The 16,193-nt window shown below is 33.8% G+C and overlaps 4 protein-coding genes across 4 annotated transcripts; 2 read left to right on the top strand and 2 right to left on the bottom strand.

Moving 5' to 3' along the window:
* Nucleotides 1–211: 211 nt before the first annotated feature.
* LOC133299887 (vacuolar protein sorting-associated protein 24 homolog 1-like) lies at nucleotides 212–3,908 on the top strand. Its single transcript, XM_061499381.1, has 6 exons — nucleotides 212–423; nucleotides 512–588; nucleotides 1,022–1,124; nucleotides 1,906–2,027; nucleotides 3,190–3,384; nucleotides 3,466–3,908. The coding sequence occupies exons 1-6, from the start codon at nucleotides 312–314 to the stop codon at nucleotides 3,544–3,546; spliced, it is 690 nt and encodes a 229-aa protein (XP_061355365.1). The 5' UTR covers nucleotides 212–311; the 3' UTR covers nucleotides 3,547–3,908.
* Nucleotides 3,909–6,688: 2,780 nt separating this feature from the next.
* Nucleotides 6,689–9,983, top strand: LOC133299890 (serine carboxypeptidase-like). The gene is made up of 9 exons (XM_061499384.1): nucleotides 6,689–6,996; nucleotides 7,738–7,906; nucleotides 8,179–8,298; nucleotides 8,534–8,677; nucleotides 8,771–8,921; nucleotides 9,069–9,157; nucleotides 9,251–9,509; nucleotides 9,631–9,764; nucleotides 9,841–9,983. Exons 1-9 carry the CDS (start codon nucleotides 6,689–6,691, stop codon nucleotides 9,961–9,963), a joined length of 1,497 nt encoding a protein of 498 aa, XP_061355368.1. The 3' UTR covers nucleotides 9,964–9,983.
* Nucleotides 9,984–10,369: 386 nt separating this feature from the next.
* On the bottom strand, nucleotides 10,370–13,039 carry LOC133299897 (uncharacterized). The gene is made up of 4 exons (XM_061499392.1): nucleotides 13,018–13,039; nucleotides 11,706–11,896; nucleotides 11,487–11,607; nucleotides 10,370–10,844 (listed from the first exon to the last, which is right to left on the bottom strand). The coding sequence occupies exons 1-4, from the start codon at nucleotides 13,037–13,039 to the stop codon at nucleotides 10,672–10,674; spliced, it is 507 nt and encodes a 168-aa protein (XP_061355376.1). The 3' UTR covers nucleotides 10,370–10,671.
* A 25-nt stretch (nucleotides 13,040–13,064) lies between these two features.
* Nucleotides 13,065–15,648, bottom strand: LOC133299886 (alpha-L-fucosidase 1). The gene is made up of 3 exons (XM_061499380.1): nucleotides 15,041–15,648; nucleotides 14,228–14,470; nucleotides 13,065–13,833 (listed from the first exon to the last, which is right to left on the bottom strand). Exons 1-3 carry the CDS (start codon nucleotides 15,646–15,648, stop codon nucleotides 13,065–13,067), a joined length of 1,620 nt encoding a protein of 539 aa, XP_061355364.1.
* Nucleotides 15,649–16,193: the final 545 nt, after the last annotated feature.

Genomic DNA, 16,193 nt, shown 5'->3' with positions numbered 1-16,193 from the left:
TATTTAATATTAAAACGTGTCCTAATGTATCAAAATTTAACATTTTTTAAAATTAATATGTCAGAATATCGTGTCGTATCGTATCCCGTGTCTCGGTATCTGTGTAGTTCGTCATAGTTGAATTAGATTTGCAATAAATTTCATTAAAGTCTTGTTTAGAGACTAATTTGTGTTTATATGACATTAATAAAGGATGTGATCCATAATATACATAATATTATCACATCAATCGAAAGGGAAGGTTCTTCTACGCGTAGCAGAGAAGAGATTTTGAAGCGATTGATCGTTCTGAATTCGAATCTATTCGGAAAATGGAGAAGGTGAAGAATATTCTGAAGCCAAAGCCAAATCCACAGCAAGAGTTGAGAGATTGGCAGCGTAGGCTTCGCCAAGAGTGTCGGAACATCGAGCGCCAAATCCGCGGTATTTTCAAAACCCTAATTTCTTCTTCTTTCTTCATCATCTTTCATGATCATGGCTGATTTGTGTTTTTTTTTTTTTTGGTTTTCAGATATACAGAGAGAAGAAAAAAATGTACAGAAGGCGATACGTGAAGCAGCCAAGAGGAACGACATGGGCTCTGCAAAGGTGTTTCTCTTTCTATGCTGTTGATTTTGTTTTTTTTTTTTTTTTTTGATAACATGTTGATTTTGTTTTAGGGGTAAAGAAAATGTGTGTGAATCCTCATCACCATTAAAGAGGAGAAAGACTAATGAAAGCATTTATTCCAATCATTGGACGCAGAACTGGTTTTTTATGTGGCTAAAAAGCTTCTATCAACTATGGTGGACTTGTTAGTTAGGACTTAGGACTGGTCACAATATTCAATAAACTAGCTATGAACCTATTTTTGGTTTTTGCTTGTGTATGTATCACCTCCAAAGTGTTATTGGTTTTGTTTTCTATTCTGATTTGAGATTTTGAATGCTCGATATAAAATATCTATCTAGCTAGCTATCTGAATTCTGAAGTTTTTTTTTTTTTTTTCTTCTCCTTCTTGTGATATCTGTGTAATTTGCAGGCACTAGCTATGGAACTTGTGAGATCTAGGAAAACAGTGAACCGTCTATATGAAAATAAGGCACAATTGAATTCAATATCAATGCACCTTGGAGAGAGTGTTGGTAGGTTTGTACATGTTTTATCCGCCTTAACTTTCTTTTGTCATATAAACATCAAAACCTCTGTCTAATTAGTTACTTGTGCTTGAATCTTGATACCAGTTGTATGATGCATGACTGAAAAACTTTAGTTTTAGTTGTTTTTGATCCATTTGGTTGAGTGATTTGGCACACGTAAATTTGTCAGGAATGTTGACTTTATTGTTGTGCGGAAAAAGGGGGAAGTTAATTGAGTGTGATGTTAATCCGGTGTGCATTAACATGATGAGTTTTTAATGCCTTTGAATGTCAGGTGTTTGATGTTAACTCAGGCTTTTGTTAGAGTTTATGTGATGTAGGAGGCAAGCATCAAAAGCATTGTGAAAGAGCCGTTAGAATATAAGCAGCATCTCATTTTACAAATAGCTGGCCATTTGAACTTGACTGCCAAGACACAAATCTTCTAGTGTTTAATTACCTTAAATTTATCTCAAATAATTAAATAAAATTCCTAATAGTCATTCATGAGAAGATACGATAAAGCATGTAATTTGTGATGATTATGCATATAATGGTATCAATTATATATTAAGTATGCTTTGGCTAGAGGCTACCCCTCTTAATTCTTCAGTATACATATACTATTCTCACTGCAACTGTTTTTATTGAATAATTAAGTGTAGTAATTAGATTAGCCATACCTTGTTTTATATGTGGAATCTTTTTCAATGAGTCAACTTGACGTATTTGAGTTATTAGGATTTTTTTTTTCTTTTGAAGTTCATGATTCCGGTTGCTTTTGCAGCAATTGCTCGTACTGTAGGACATTTATCTAAAAGTGCCGAGGTTATGAAGCTTGTCAATAACCTCATGAAGGCTCCTGAAATGGCTGTGACAATGCAACAGTTCAGCAATGAAATGACTAAGGTATGCTTACGATGCCTTTAAGGCTAGATTATGCAAGACCTCTTTAACTTAGCCTGATGTGGAACTTACCTCCTTATACTTCCAAATGAAGCAAGCGATCAATCTCCTAATATTATGGCTGTGTAAATTATGCATTCTGTTACTCTTCCGTTGTTTACAGAGTTGTGTTGTGGATGTTACATACAAATTATGTTTATATTTGACTAAATCTACTAAAGAAAATTCTAAAAAAAGAAGGAAAATGTCTTTTATTTTCTCTTTCTTCCTATTTTCTGAGATAGAGGGAGCTCTATGGAGGTGGGGGGAGGGTTTTGTTTTTCAATATCAGGTTTATTTTAAACATCATGTGCTTATCATATGCACACCAATGTTAACTATTAAAACAGAATAGTAAATTTACATAATCTTACAAATTTAGGGGCTTGATTGCCCAAGGTTTTACATTGTTTTACTGCAGCCATGAATTTGAATTGAATATACTTATATCTAATTTCCCCTCATTTTCAAGTTATTGCAATTAAGAATTGTCAATTTTGTTGGTAAAGTCACCATACCTTTAAAACTTTTGATTCTGAAGTGATCACTCCTCTGCTAGCAAATTACCTTGTGGAAACTTTTGGACTGCCCAAGTACATATGCACTTATACTGAAATTTAAATAGCTTAAATTCATACCTGGAAATGTGACAAAGATAGAAGGCTAAGAACATGATTATAAAAAAGAAGATCCGAGGCCTATGTTTTAATATTTTTGAGACCACATTTTGTAAAAATGAGCTGGCATTATTCATTAATAATGCCTTTTGAAGGATGAAGTCCCGAGCTTTTACTTTAAACATCTTTCAATGCATACAGAGGAACCATAATTTGTAAAGAGAACATAAAATTGATACCAACTCATAAAAGCATATGACTTCAGACAATATTAATGATGCCAAATATTGTCACTGTTTTTTTCATTATAAATACCATAATATAATGACAATAAACTGAATCATTGTCTGTCAGTTTTGGTGACCTTAATTTTCGACTTACATTGTTTGTTTCTACTAATTTTGATCAAATGAGAGCATTGCATGAGTTCAAAACTTGAACTATGCATTGTAATATTTGGACTTTGAGGGTGTGTTTATCCTATTTATATTTTCGTATTTCTTTTTCAGGCAGGAGTGATTGAGGAAGTAGTAAATGACGCTCTTGACACTGCACTAGATTCTGAGGACATAGAAGATGAGATAGAAGAAGAAGTTGATAAGGTCTTAACTGCAATAGCTGGTGAGACAGCCTCACAGCTTCCAGAAGCTGTCAGAAAAGAAAGGGTGAAGCAACCTGCACAAAGTGTCGGATCCACAGAGGAGGTATTTGTAATTCATTTCCCTTGTAATAGGGCTCTTTTCTGACTCAGTTAAATTAAATACGGATTATTTAATTTTTTGTAGGAAGAGGCTATAGCAGAGGGAGTTGATGATGAGGAAGAAATGGAAGAAATAAGGGCCCGACTTGCTAAAGTTAGGTCATAAACACGGTTTTAGACTTTAGTCTTAACAGCCTCTATCTTGTGCCCTGGTGTATTGGTAGAGAGAGATATTGACAGGTTGGTATTCTATTTGTCGTATTTTTGTTTCTAATGGCAACCAAAATTACTACCGGGAAAGAGAATAGTGGGATGGGCAGCATCGTATGTAAATTACACTGAAGATCTGGAAGTAGATTTTCAAAGTCTATATATATGATTAGGCGCTGAAGTTACTTCTGTATTTCATGCATGGTTGGGATTTGTTGAGTGTTCCAGAATTGGATAAAGCAAACATGAGATTATTCCTTTTATCCATCTGGATGCATGGGATATTCAATTATTTAAATTAATGACCAACTTATGGAACAGTGGTAAAGTTGTTCTTCCATGACTAAAAGGTCATGGGTTCGAATCTAAGAAACAGTTTCTTTTTGCAATTATGTAAAGATAAGGCTACATACAAGGGATTACCTTCACTCCACACTTGCTAGTCGGGTTTGACGGAAACTGATTTTTTTTTTTTAATCATCAACTTGTGGAACATATGCTTCTAGGATTCTTGAAACTCAGAACAAGCATAAAAGTCTAGCATGTTTAGCAAAATGAAAAATTCAATGCTTTTACTCTTTTCAATTGTGCAATATCGAGATCCGAGATTAAAATAAGAAGATTCTCTGAATAATGTATACCTCATAAGAAAAAGGAAATGTCATAAAAAGGTGGTGAGCTAGGGTAGGGACGGTTCTCTTGTGCATTATTTTATTTCAGTTGGTATCTCGGAGTAGGAAGAGAAAAGCACTGTTTCGAAAGTAGCAAACGTTTTTCTTTCTTTCTTTAACAAAAAGTTTCGGGCACATATTGGTAATTTGAGAAAAAATCTAATATACTACCGTAGTATTTATATAAATTATATTCCACCAATAGCAATATAACACCTTAATTGACATGTTTTTTAAAGAGAAAAAAAATAATTTTAATAAATATTATATCTATGTATTTTTGAAAATATATAATTTGTAATTTTATTACACAAGATTTAATAGGGTAGGTCTCCCTGTGTATTTTGATTCTAAAGATTCGATCGTCTTGTACTTGTACGCTACTCATAATTAACGCCTGGAACGGAAAACCATGTCATCAATAAAAAAAGTGGGGTTTGTGGTTTATGGGTTTTATAATTCTCATTTAACATGAGAATTCAAATTTTTCTACACACCCTTCGATTTTCGTGCTGACATGGGTCTTACATATAATTTTTTCTAACACATGGGTCCTACATGTTTTTTATCTCTACAACATGAGAATTGAATTCTCATTTAACATAAGAAAATCAAACCCCGTGGTTTATACATCCAAACAGTTGGGCACACTCTTCGTTCTTGTTCATTCAGATTTAGTCAAAATTGCTTGTGCATATGTTTAAGGCACCACTATTATATCTTACACGCAACACTTTCTAAGCTCCTTTACTAGCTTCACAAATATAGAACATATGAAATGGTTTAAACGAAATAAAAATAATAATTGCATCTTTATAAGAATTGTGGATATTGATATCAAATGCTTCTGTATTTAAGATTATATTTTTATCTAAATGACATTTCTTGACATAATTATATGACAAACGACGCACGAGATATTTTATTTTTATTTTTTTCTTTGTAACGAAGCCTTGGAATAAAAGTTGTTTTAAGAAACATTGTTTGTTATTTTCTAGCCCAAAAAAAAAATATCAACGAATTTAATAGTTGTTTATTCAAATGAAAAGCGCACCACAACAAACAAAGCCAGGGATAGGTTTTATCATTTATCAACATATTTCAATAATCATAAATATGACAGAACCCATTTCATTATTTTTCTGTAATTCATCAAACAATACGAAGAAAGTACGGGGAGAAAACCACCCTTGCAAGACATGCTAATTGCTAATTGGGTCATCCGTCCCTTGTAACGAAATAGCCTATTTATTAATGGGAAATGTTTTTGTTATGTAACATAACATAAAAACAAACTTTCTACTCTCACAAAAGGAAGGGAGAAGAGACAGAATAGGAAAAAGAGAAAAAATTTAAAGTGGGTCCCATATAAAATTTGTGTGTGTAGGAAGATAATTTTATGTTATGTAACATAATAAAAATAAAGCCCTTTATTAATTGGATAAAAAATTATGTGTTCATGAAAAAAATACCTATTTACTTTAAGAGTAAGTTGAGCATACCTACTTTATTAGATGATTTTTTGATAAGTATTAAAATTATTGTTGTTAAAATTTCGATTTATCACTATGATTTTATGTTTTTAAGATTTTTTTTCATCAAAATAATTTTATTAATATTCCAAACGCTTTTACATTTTTACGATTTTTTATAATATTTTTTACATTATGATTTTACGTTATATGATTTTTTAATCCCCATTCAATTTTACTTATCTCGATTTTAACAACACTTAAAATGTATCATTAAATTAAAAGTTTAAATGAGCACAATCATTAGTAGAATTGATATCAGTGTAAAAAAGTACCAATTATTATATCCATAGAAAACTTATAAAATAGAATCTTTTACAATCCCGATGCTGAATGCTTTTTTAAGTGGAAGATAAACATCATTTATTTTTTAAAGAACGGAAATCCATCAGAAATAATGAAAAAGTCATTTCTTTTTTCATACAACGATCAAAATCATGTACTTGCCTCCACAAAGTAATAAAATCAGACCATTATTATAGGATCTGAATTTTCTAAAGCCATATGGATTGTACAATTTAAAAAATCAAATCATATTTTCTTTTTTCTTCTCTTCACATGACTTCATATGGGATTCACATATTTTTATGTGTGTATGAAAGATAAAATTATCTTCTACAACATAAAAAACATTGATCTCACTAAAATTTTGTCAAAAGAAAAACATAAGTAGTTATGTGAAGTTACTTGCTTGTAGGCTTATTTTAAAATAGCAAATTGTTTTACCCAAAAAAAAATAAAAAAAATAGCAAACTGTAAAGTGGTGGGAACCGTTAACCCTCTGATACTCAACCTCTTCATTAGACTTGGAAGCCAAAGCAATTTGCATAGATAGCGAGCACTATAAATTCATAGCCATTGCAACGTTTTTTCAACAAAGGCAGAAAAAAAAAACATGGCATCATTGTTAAGACTCCTCAAAATGTCTCTGTCTTTTATGTTGCTCTTGCTCTTCTTCTTCATTTCACCTTCTTTCTCCTCTCCAGGTTTCACCCCAAAACTAGTAGCAGAAAAGCTCATAAGAGGGCTTAACCTATTCCCAAAAGATTCCATTAACACACTAGTGAATGAACCTCATTTGGTCCCTGGAAAGATTGTGGAGAAGAAGTTCATTTTCCCTGGTCTTTATTCTTCTGGGCCTTCTGTTGAAGAACTTGGTCACCATGCAGGGTATTATCCCCTTCCTCGTTCCAAAGCTGCAAGGTAAAGATGTAAAGTCCAGCATGCATTTTTTTGGTTTATCTTCTTGTTGTTGGTTTTTTTTTTCATTTTCTTAGCTAGCTTAATTTTCCTCCTATTCAAGAATGATTGTTCATCAACTCAGAAAGATAGTTCTGGATACAGTTCTTTTATGTTGTATTAAGGGGTTATTTAATTTGCATTCTGATGTTTTCAGTTAGGTGGAAAAAGTAATAAAGTGCCAAGAAGAGGGACATTTAGGTTAAAAGCATATCTAAGTAGTTGAACTGTTGAAGAAACCTAAACCAAAGTTATTGTTTCTTATAATTGAAGACATGTAATGTAAAATAAATGTGCAACCAAAATATTTTGCAACTGTTAAAAAGTCAAATAATTGTTCCACCCTTTTATTCTGTTTTACAAAAAGCTGTTACTGGAATCTTGGTTTGCTCAATCAAAAATCACATTTAGTTTATATATTTAAGTGACTACAGAGCACAGATCTTAAAGAACCATAAATTAGACCTACAAGTAACATGTTTTTGTTTGACACAGCACATACGCATGCTATCATCATTCTGCTTGAATCTCAATCAACCTAAATTTATTAGCACATAGCTATAGTACTGGTTTAGGTTGGTTAATAATGTGGTGGCTGCTTAGGTTGCTTATATATAAATTTGAAGTTTATCTTTTAGTAAATAATTAGGACTTAATATGTGGTCCTGCTTTGTATTGAATAATCTTTTTCTCTATGATTTGCAGGATGTTCTACTTTTTCTTTGAATCTCGGAGCAGCAAAGATGACCCTGTTGTCATATGGTTGACAGGAGGACCAGGATGCAGCAGTGAAATAGCTTTGTTTTACGAGAATGGTCCTTTTCAACTTACCAAGAATTTGTCTCTTGTATGGAATGACTATGGCTGGGACAAGGTAGCTATCAGTTCCCCATGTATTTTTCTAACTTTAGTTCTCACTCATATGTTACCATCCTGCATTAAATCCTATCAAAGTTTCTCTGTTTTGCTATGCTCATTCCATGCAGAGTGTCTCCCAGAAAACAAAACAAAAAAAAACAAAAAATGATATTATGTATATCCCCCGTCCATACTCATACTATAGACTATGGCCAGCTCTATGAATCAAGTTGTTACACTAAATTTGTTTTCTTACTGTCATCAATACTGTGTTTTCCTGTTTTGTAGGCATCAAATATTCTATTTGTAGACCAACCTATTGGGACGGGTTTCAGCTATACTTCTGATGACAGTGACATTCGCCATGATGAAGAGGGTGTTAGCAATGATTTATTTGACTTCTTGCAGGTGATTTGATTTGATAAATGATTCAAATAAATAATTTCATACTAAAATTAAAATCAATCATTTATTAATTGAATTAACCACTTATATTAAGTGGTGAAACTTCATTCACCTTTGGTTTGCTATACTTCAATAAAAAAAATGCAAGATGGTATACATACCATCTAAGTTACAAAATGTATGTTAAACTCTGCCGTTGTGCATAGATAAGATTAACTAAATTTTGCAATATTGACAGGCATTTTTCAAGGAGCACCCTCAGTTCGCTAAGAATGACTTTTATATTACTGGAGAGTCATATGCTGGACACTACATTCCAGCTCTTGCGTCCAGGGTTCACCAAGGAAACAAAGCAAAGGAAGGAATCCATATAAATCTCAAGGTCTTACACTATCTCTAATTTATATTATAACTATGAAAGGTTAATTAATTGCTTTTCTTGATTGTATTTCCTTTGATCCCATATAATAAACAGGGTTTTGCTATTGGTAATGGATTGACCAATCCTGAAATTCAGTATCAGGCATACACAGACTATGCATTAGACAGGGGACTAATTAAAAAGGCTGATTATGACAGAATCAACAAGTTGCTCCCACCATGTGAGCAGGCCATAAAAACTTGCGGTATAACTTCCTGAGATCTTTTTCCTTTTCACTCATAAATTTCTTCTTAGAAAAGAAAAGCACATGGGAGACAATTTAACCAATTAGTTACACTAGTCACATGTTATTTTTGTTCACTGACACTCTTATTTGTATTTCATTTGTCAGGCACCAAAGGCGGAGAAACATGCATATCTTCGTTATATGTTTGCAATGACATATTCAATCAGATCATGTCCATCGCTGGCAACATTAATGTAAGATATCATAAAAGAACAGTACAATGACAAAGATTATAAGAAAATAATGCAGATTGAGTTCACTTATGCATTCTGTTATTCGAATTGCAGTACTATGACATTAGAAAGGAATGTGTGGGAGATCTGTGTTATGACTTCTCCAGCGTGGAGACATTCTTAAACAAGAAGACAGTGAGGGATGCTTTAGGTGTTGGGGACTTGGATTTCCTTTCATGCAGTACCACAGTGTATAATGCTATGATGCAGGACTGGATGAGAAATCTGGAAGAAGGTATTCCTGCTCTTCTTGAGGATGGAATCAAGGTGCTTGTGTATGCTGGAGAAGAAGATCTCATATGCAACTGGCTTGGTAAGCCTACAGCATACTAGATTAATTTGGAACCCAAATTGCTTGTGTCAAAAAAAAAAAAAAAATATATATATATATATACTGGTCAGTTAGCATTGTTAATGTGCTTCTCATTGGGCAGGGAATTCAAGGTGGGTTAATGCCATGAAGTGGTCAGGTCAAAAAGAATTCGGGGCATCTCTTACAGTCCCATTTTTGGTTGATGGTGCAGAAGCAGGAATGCTGAAAAGCCATGGACCTCTCGCTTTCCTCAAGGTTTGTGTTCAGGGGAGTATTCCTGAGTGTGAGACTGTTAATTTACTTTTGGTAACTTTATTTTTTGAAAAAACAGGTAAATGAAGCTGGTCACATGGTCCCTATGGATCAACCAAAAGCTGCACTTCAGATGCTAAGGAGCTGGATGCAAGGGAAACTGGCCATGACAAGGAGTGGAGATAATGTGTCTCCTAAATGATGCACTCAGAGCACAAAACCAAAACCAGCCTCCTGTTGCATAGATAGTGATGACATTTTCTTCTGTATATAGGGAGGGTGGGAAAAAAAAATTAAATCTGAAGCTATTCTCAAATTCTTGGTCTTTGTGCATATTTATCCCTGAAATTGTGTATTGAAGGACAAATCATCTATCCCTGTCACCAAATCGTGCACAACTTTGTATTTGATTTTATTCAAGGAAATTCGAATTCTTGGACAATTACAGTCAGCATGATGACATGATCCCAGTGAATGATGAGGGTTTTTTGTTTATTTGTTATCTTACATATCGGCAGGAAAACATGGCCTAAAAAGTCACAAAAAAGGAAAAAAGCTGTATAATGAGAAAAGGAAATTTCAATATGGAGACATTAAAAAATAGTAAACACAAATGAACTCTTCTAGTACTAACAGAAATGAAGATTAAACTTGTTCTCACGAATCAAGGCCTACACTGAGGTTATGGTTTGTTGTATAGAATAAAGTAACACACTGTTCTACCATCTTATAGCTTTGTTATACCACTGGAAAGTGGTTTTCATTCCAAAATTTTCACCTTCTCACTTTCCACCAAGCCTCTACTCAACCAAGCAGATTCCAACTATTCACCAAACTATAAAAACACACACGCATCTATATATGGAGTATGGAGATTTAAATGATAAAACAGAAACAATATACATTGTGACTATGAAGCATCTTGTGGTTTGTAGCATTCTCTCAAAACCTCAATTGCAGGCCGAAATCCAGAGCTCAAAGGAACAGCAGATGCAACTCTTACATTTTCTGCTTTACCATTCATTGGTTTGGATAAAGTCATTGTGAACATCTCTCCCTCCAGAATTTCATTCACAGTGACACCTGCAGCACAAAGGCAATCCACACCAAAAAAAAGTTAATTGTCACTTGCTCCTTGGTGATTTGATATGATACTAAACAAGGTTAAGGTGAATTCCCGAGAAAAAAATAGAATCTGTTATGGACCTGACAAAGGCCTACATTCTAAAAGGACCAAATAAGGCTAACAGCTAAGAGGGAATTAAGAAAACATTCCTTAATTATGTTTATCCTACTACGGCAGCAATGGATCAACAATTGGACCCTCAATGCTCCTGAGAGGCCCAAAAGTCCACTCCTGCCAGGTAACCCATCTATAAATAAGGGGTTAAACCAATAAGGTACATACTCTCTAAACCCTCTCTCTTAGCTTGTCACTGTGCACACACCCCACCCCACTCCTTGACTATGTCGTTATACTATAGTGCACAGTGATCCGTTTATCTTTAGGGTACCTCTCCTATAGGTACTAGAGGGAGGGCAAACAGATCCTATATTAAGGTACCAATCTCTGATTGGACATATCGATCTATCAGATCGTAACAGAATCTTTCATAACACAACATTGCATAACATAGCTTTCTGTTGTCTCTTATTTACAATTGCCATTCACCATCAAGCATATAAATAGAAAACACAAATTCAAATAAAAATAGTAGAAATTACCAGAAAAAGGGTGAAGCTTGGCAAAGTCAAAAAACTCATCAGCAGAGCAACCAAAGAGAACCCTTGCAACCCTATCGAAGCAGATGACTGTGAATACATCTGTGTCTGTTGCAATTGACATCTACAAAAAAAAAAAAAAAAAAAAACAAACAACGTTATTATTTACAAGGGAAAGAAAAAAAAAGCGGCGAAAACAAACGAGTGGTTGAAGAAACTGACCAGGATTCGAAATAGTCGTTTGGGGGTGTTGTTGGAGTGGCAGAAATTGCAGAGGAAAGAAGTGCCATTACCAGTGGCGTTGGAAATAGTCCTTTCACAAACAGCACAGACTCTGTAATACATGTTGCTGTGGTCTATGGCTAAGACCGTGCATGTTTGTCTCTGCGTTCTTGCTTTATCCCCTTGTTCTTCTTCCATGAGTATTTGCTATGTTCTTTGGGCAATCACAAGTTACCTACTTTCACCATCATCTCAAGTATTTGCTATGATGCTCTGTTTAATTGCTTTGGTTAATTGAACTTCTAAGTGCCCTTTCCATGTGCTTTTATTTTTAAAAAAATTGCTTTTTTAATAAAAGTATTTTTGAAAATTTTTAAATTTTTAGATAACAACTTTTTAAAAAACATAATTTAAAATAAAAGTTAAAATGCTGCGCTTTTTTTTTTTAGTCATTAGTTGGTTGCTTTTGAAAAAAAAAAACAGAAATTAAAAGATAATATAAATTTTTTATTTTGGAAATAAGATAATATAAATTTTTGAAATATAATTTTAACTTCATATTATCATACCTATTTTATCTCTTCTTATCCCGTGATCATGCTATTTTATCTCTTCTTTATTGTAATTTTATATATAAAAAGTGTTTTTTTATTTTAACATCCAAATAACTTTTTTATATAAAAGTGATTTTCAGATGATACATCCAAACGTAAAATAACTTTATCTTTTAGAAAAAGTTCTTTTTAAAATAAGAAAGGCATAAAAAGTCATTTTTTTAAATATTGTAGTATATTTATAGGGTTTAATAAGTATTTTTTTTATCCAAAACAATATATTTTGAGTTGGGAGAAAAAATATATAAAACTATAAAAATTAATATAATCCTTGAATAAATTGAAATTACAAAATTATATTTCTTTCAATTTCAAAATGATATTATTTTGAATAATTCAAGATAAATTTATTTCATGAGATAAAAAAAAAATATTAAACTCTATTATAGCTCCATGATAAATTAAAATTATAAAAATATCTTTCTTCCAACTTTACAATGACGTTGTTTTGTGATAGGAAAAATATTAAACCCTAAATAATAAAAGTATTATAGTATTATATTTATTTATTTTTGGTAAATTATTGTAGCATTATATTAATTATTTTTGTATTTAAAGAAGAATTGGAGGAAAAAAGTTATATATTTTTTAAACTAAATGCATTTTTATTTTAAATAATTAATTATATTTATAATCTTATTGTTTTTTAATTTAGAAATTAACACGTGAATAAAAAATCATTTGAGGAATTTTAAAGCTTTGGTTTTTATTCAATGACATCAAATTACCCAAATGGGGTAAAAGTTTACACTGTGGCACTTTGAGAATTGTTGTTTGTGGTGGTGCTGCGAAGAATTTGACTTCCATTGAAATAGGCTTCCGAATTTTCATCAGGTATTTCGCTAAAAATGGTAAATGGATCCATGTAGATTCCCAAGTATGATATCAATGGGTCTGCCCGTGACTTATCAACAACTAGCTTCAAATGCTGAGATTTTAGTTTCTGAAACAGCAACAATCTCTGATATCCAATTGTGGTTCCATTTGTAATTCTCTTCCATACACCATCTTCGCACAAAGCCTCAAGGTAAAACTCAATCACCCTTTGTCCCATGTGAATAGGCTCTTGTAATTGTAGAACATTAAAGGATACCACTTGTTGGAGATTTATGTACAATATCCACATAGATTGGTTCTCCTCAGGAGCCCAATAAGTGTATAAACCTTCTTCAAGAACATTGTAGGGACTAAAGTGAGGATCTTGGATTCCACCTCTTGTGCTGCTGGCATTAAGAAGAGCATTTATGGCCAAATTGTGGGAAAATATGGAGCTCCGAAGTTGGCTGAATTCTAGAAGCGCTTGGATATCCTCAGCTGAAATAAGACCTGAGGAGTTTGGGGGAACATTCAATAAAAGCTTGCAGTTTCGACCAACTGATTTATAGTATATGTCAAGTAGTTTCCTTGCAGACTTTGGAAATTCAGAAGCATGCCAAAACCAACCAGGTCTGATAGAGACATCACACAGAGCAGGTACCCAATCAGGACCAACTGGGTCTCCTTGTTTTTGGTATCTGTTAGATGCCCAAAACATTGATAAGTATCTATATTACTCTTAGTAGAAACACGAGGACCTCTGACTCTATGTAACGCAGAGACTAGTACATTTTTCACATACCATTTTGTGAGCATTTCTACTCATCTATATGACTGAAATTTACATGCTTCAACTTCATTTGAAATCAATGTCCTAATAGGCCAATGGATGAATAATAGAAAGACCCAATTTCCATGACTTTCTGAATTGTTCTATGAAAATGCTTGGCCTGACTCATAGGCCATGCAATTAGCATTAATTATATGATGTTGAGTGACAATAAAACAAATCTTTGAAAACCAGACATAATTTGGAACAACAATACAATAAACCACACTATGTTATGAGTGTTAGTATGAAAGAGAACTCACTGGGGATCATTGTCAACGCTACCAATTTCAATAACAGTCCTGTTGAAAGGAGACCAACAAGTGGAGCCACCAACACCATGTTCGTTACCAACCCACCTTATGTCAGGACCCGAATCAGAATAAATAGTGGCCCCTGGTTGAAGCTGGTGAATCAGAGAAAACCAACTTTCAAAGAGATATTTCATGTCCTTCTCCCCTTCTCCTTTTGCACCATCCAGAAAAACGTCCTTTATCTCTCCATACCTGGTTTAAATGCACTAATTATTAAAAAATAAGGCATGATTTAAGGAAAAAGGCTCCTCTAAAGTGAGCAAAGATGTATCCAACCTTAAGTCATGTAGTCGATTGAGATCAGGATCATGATTCACTTCACAGTTTAGATTAAATTATCAGTGGTTACATCAACTTTAGATACAAGCTTGTTCATGTAATGAGTCTCTTGCAAACACATGATAAGGTTACTAACTATAGACCCACACAATCAGTCTAATCCTTCCCTGGAACTTCAGAACTTGAACTTTCATAGCACCAGTTTTATGTGAGCTTACTTTATTTCCATTCAAGAGTTATACCAAGTAGCCTTAAGACAGTAATCACATGCTTGTAATATAAACACATAAATAAACACTAGTTGAAAGAACAACAACTAATCACGTTTGCATAACTAACTAACCTAACTACGGTAATAAGGTGGAAGCTGAGAATTCATCAAAGCAAATCAGATTCAGTGAGTAACTGCAAGAATAAGAGAAAACCCATTTCAAAATCTCTATTCTAAGGGCAACATTGAAAGATCAAACACAATTAAATTACCTTGTGAGTAGCTCAGTCATTTGGCCCAAGTAGAACTCGTTATACCGCAGAGTGTCACCGTACGAAGGTTCGTGCCGATCCCACGGCGAAAGGTAAATCCCGAGGCCAACGCCGGCGTCCTTGGCGGCGGCGGCGAGGTCGGAAACAACATCGGCTTTACCGTTCCTCCAGTTGCTGGAACGCACCGTATAATTGGTGTAATCAGAGGGCCACAAACAGAAACCATCGTGGTGTTTTGCAGTTAAGATTACTCGAGAAAAGCCAGATTTTTTTGCAACACTGATCCACTGAGAGGCATTGAAATTGGTGGGGTTGAAGGTGGTGGGGTCCAGGTCGCCGGAACCCCACTCTGCGTCGGTGAAGGTGTTCATTCCGAAATGGAAGAAGAGGGCCATGTTTCCCTGTTGCCATTGTAGCTGGAACGCATTGGGTAGGGGCAAAATGGGAAGTGGTGGTGGCTTGTGGTTAGATAGTGAACAAGATGCAGAGACAATGGAATAACAGAGACCCACCAAGAGTATTTGGATTGCTAAAATGGGTTGTGTACAAGTTGAGACTTTGGTCTCGGGATTAAGGGTTTTGCAGAAGAACCTTAATGTCTTGTTCATGTTTGACCTCTTTGAGTGTAACTCTTCGCAGTGCTAGTGTATTAACGTGGCATCGTCGACACTGGAATTAGCTCATTGGAAAAGTATTTCTTCCTTAATATGAGATAAAGTTATATTGGCTTTTGAGTTATAAGATTAAAAAATTATAATGACAAAGACTAATATAACCTAATAATATATTATAATTACAAAAATATCTTAATTTTCATCTCAAAACAACATCATTTTGAGATAACTATGTCTCTGATGACGGAGAAATCCATTACCCTTAGCTTATTCACTGATATATTTGCTGACACTATTTTGGTAAAACTTCAAAAAGAAAAAACCGTCAGTTTTCTAATATTGTAGAAAAGTTGTTAAGTTATGTTATAGGGCTTTTTGACCCTTATAACCCTTTATTATTAACTAATTACCGATTTGACCTTGATTATAAATTATTTCAAAAATTTAACTCCCTCAAAAAACATAACACCAATCTGCCCCTGTTTGACCGTTGACCACCAAGCCTACCCGGGTACACCCCTCTGTACCCGAGTAATTTT

The sequence above is a fragment of the Gastrolobium bilobum genome, unplaced genomic scaffold (assembly GCF_033153095.1).
Source record: "Gastrolobium bilobum isolate Gb01-03AN ecotype WA unplaced genomic scaffold, APGP_CSIRO_Gbil_v1 utg10129, whole genome shotgun sequence".
Taxonomy (NCBI): domain Eukaryota; kingdom Viridiplantae; phylum Streptophyta; class Magnoliopsida; order Fabales; family Fabaceae; genus Gastrolobium; species Gastrolobium bilobum.
Note: the sequence above shows the minus strand (reverse complement) of the source record. Positions and strands in the feature narration are given on the sequence as shown.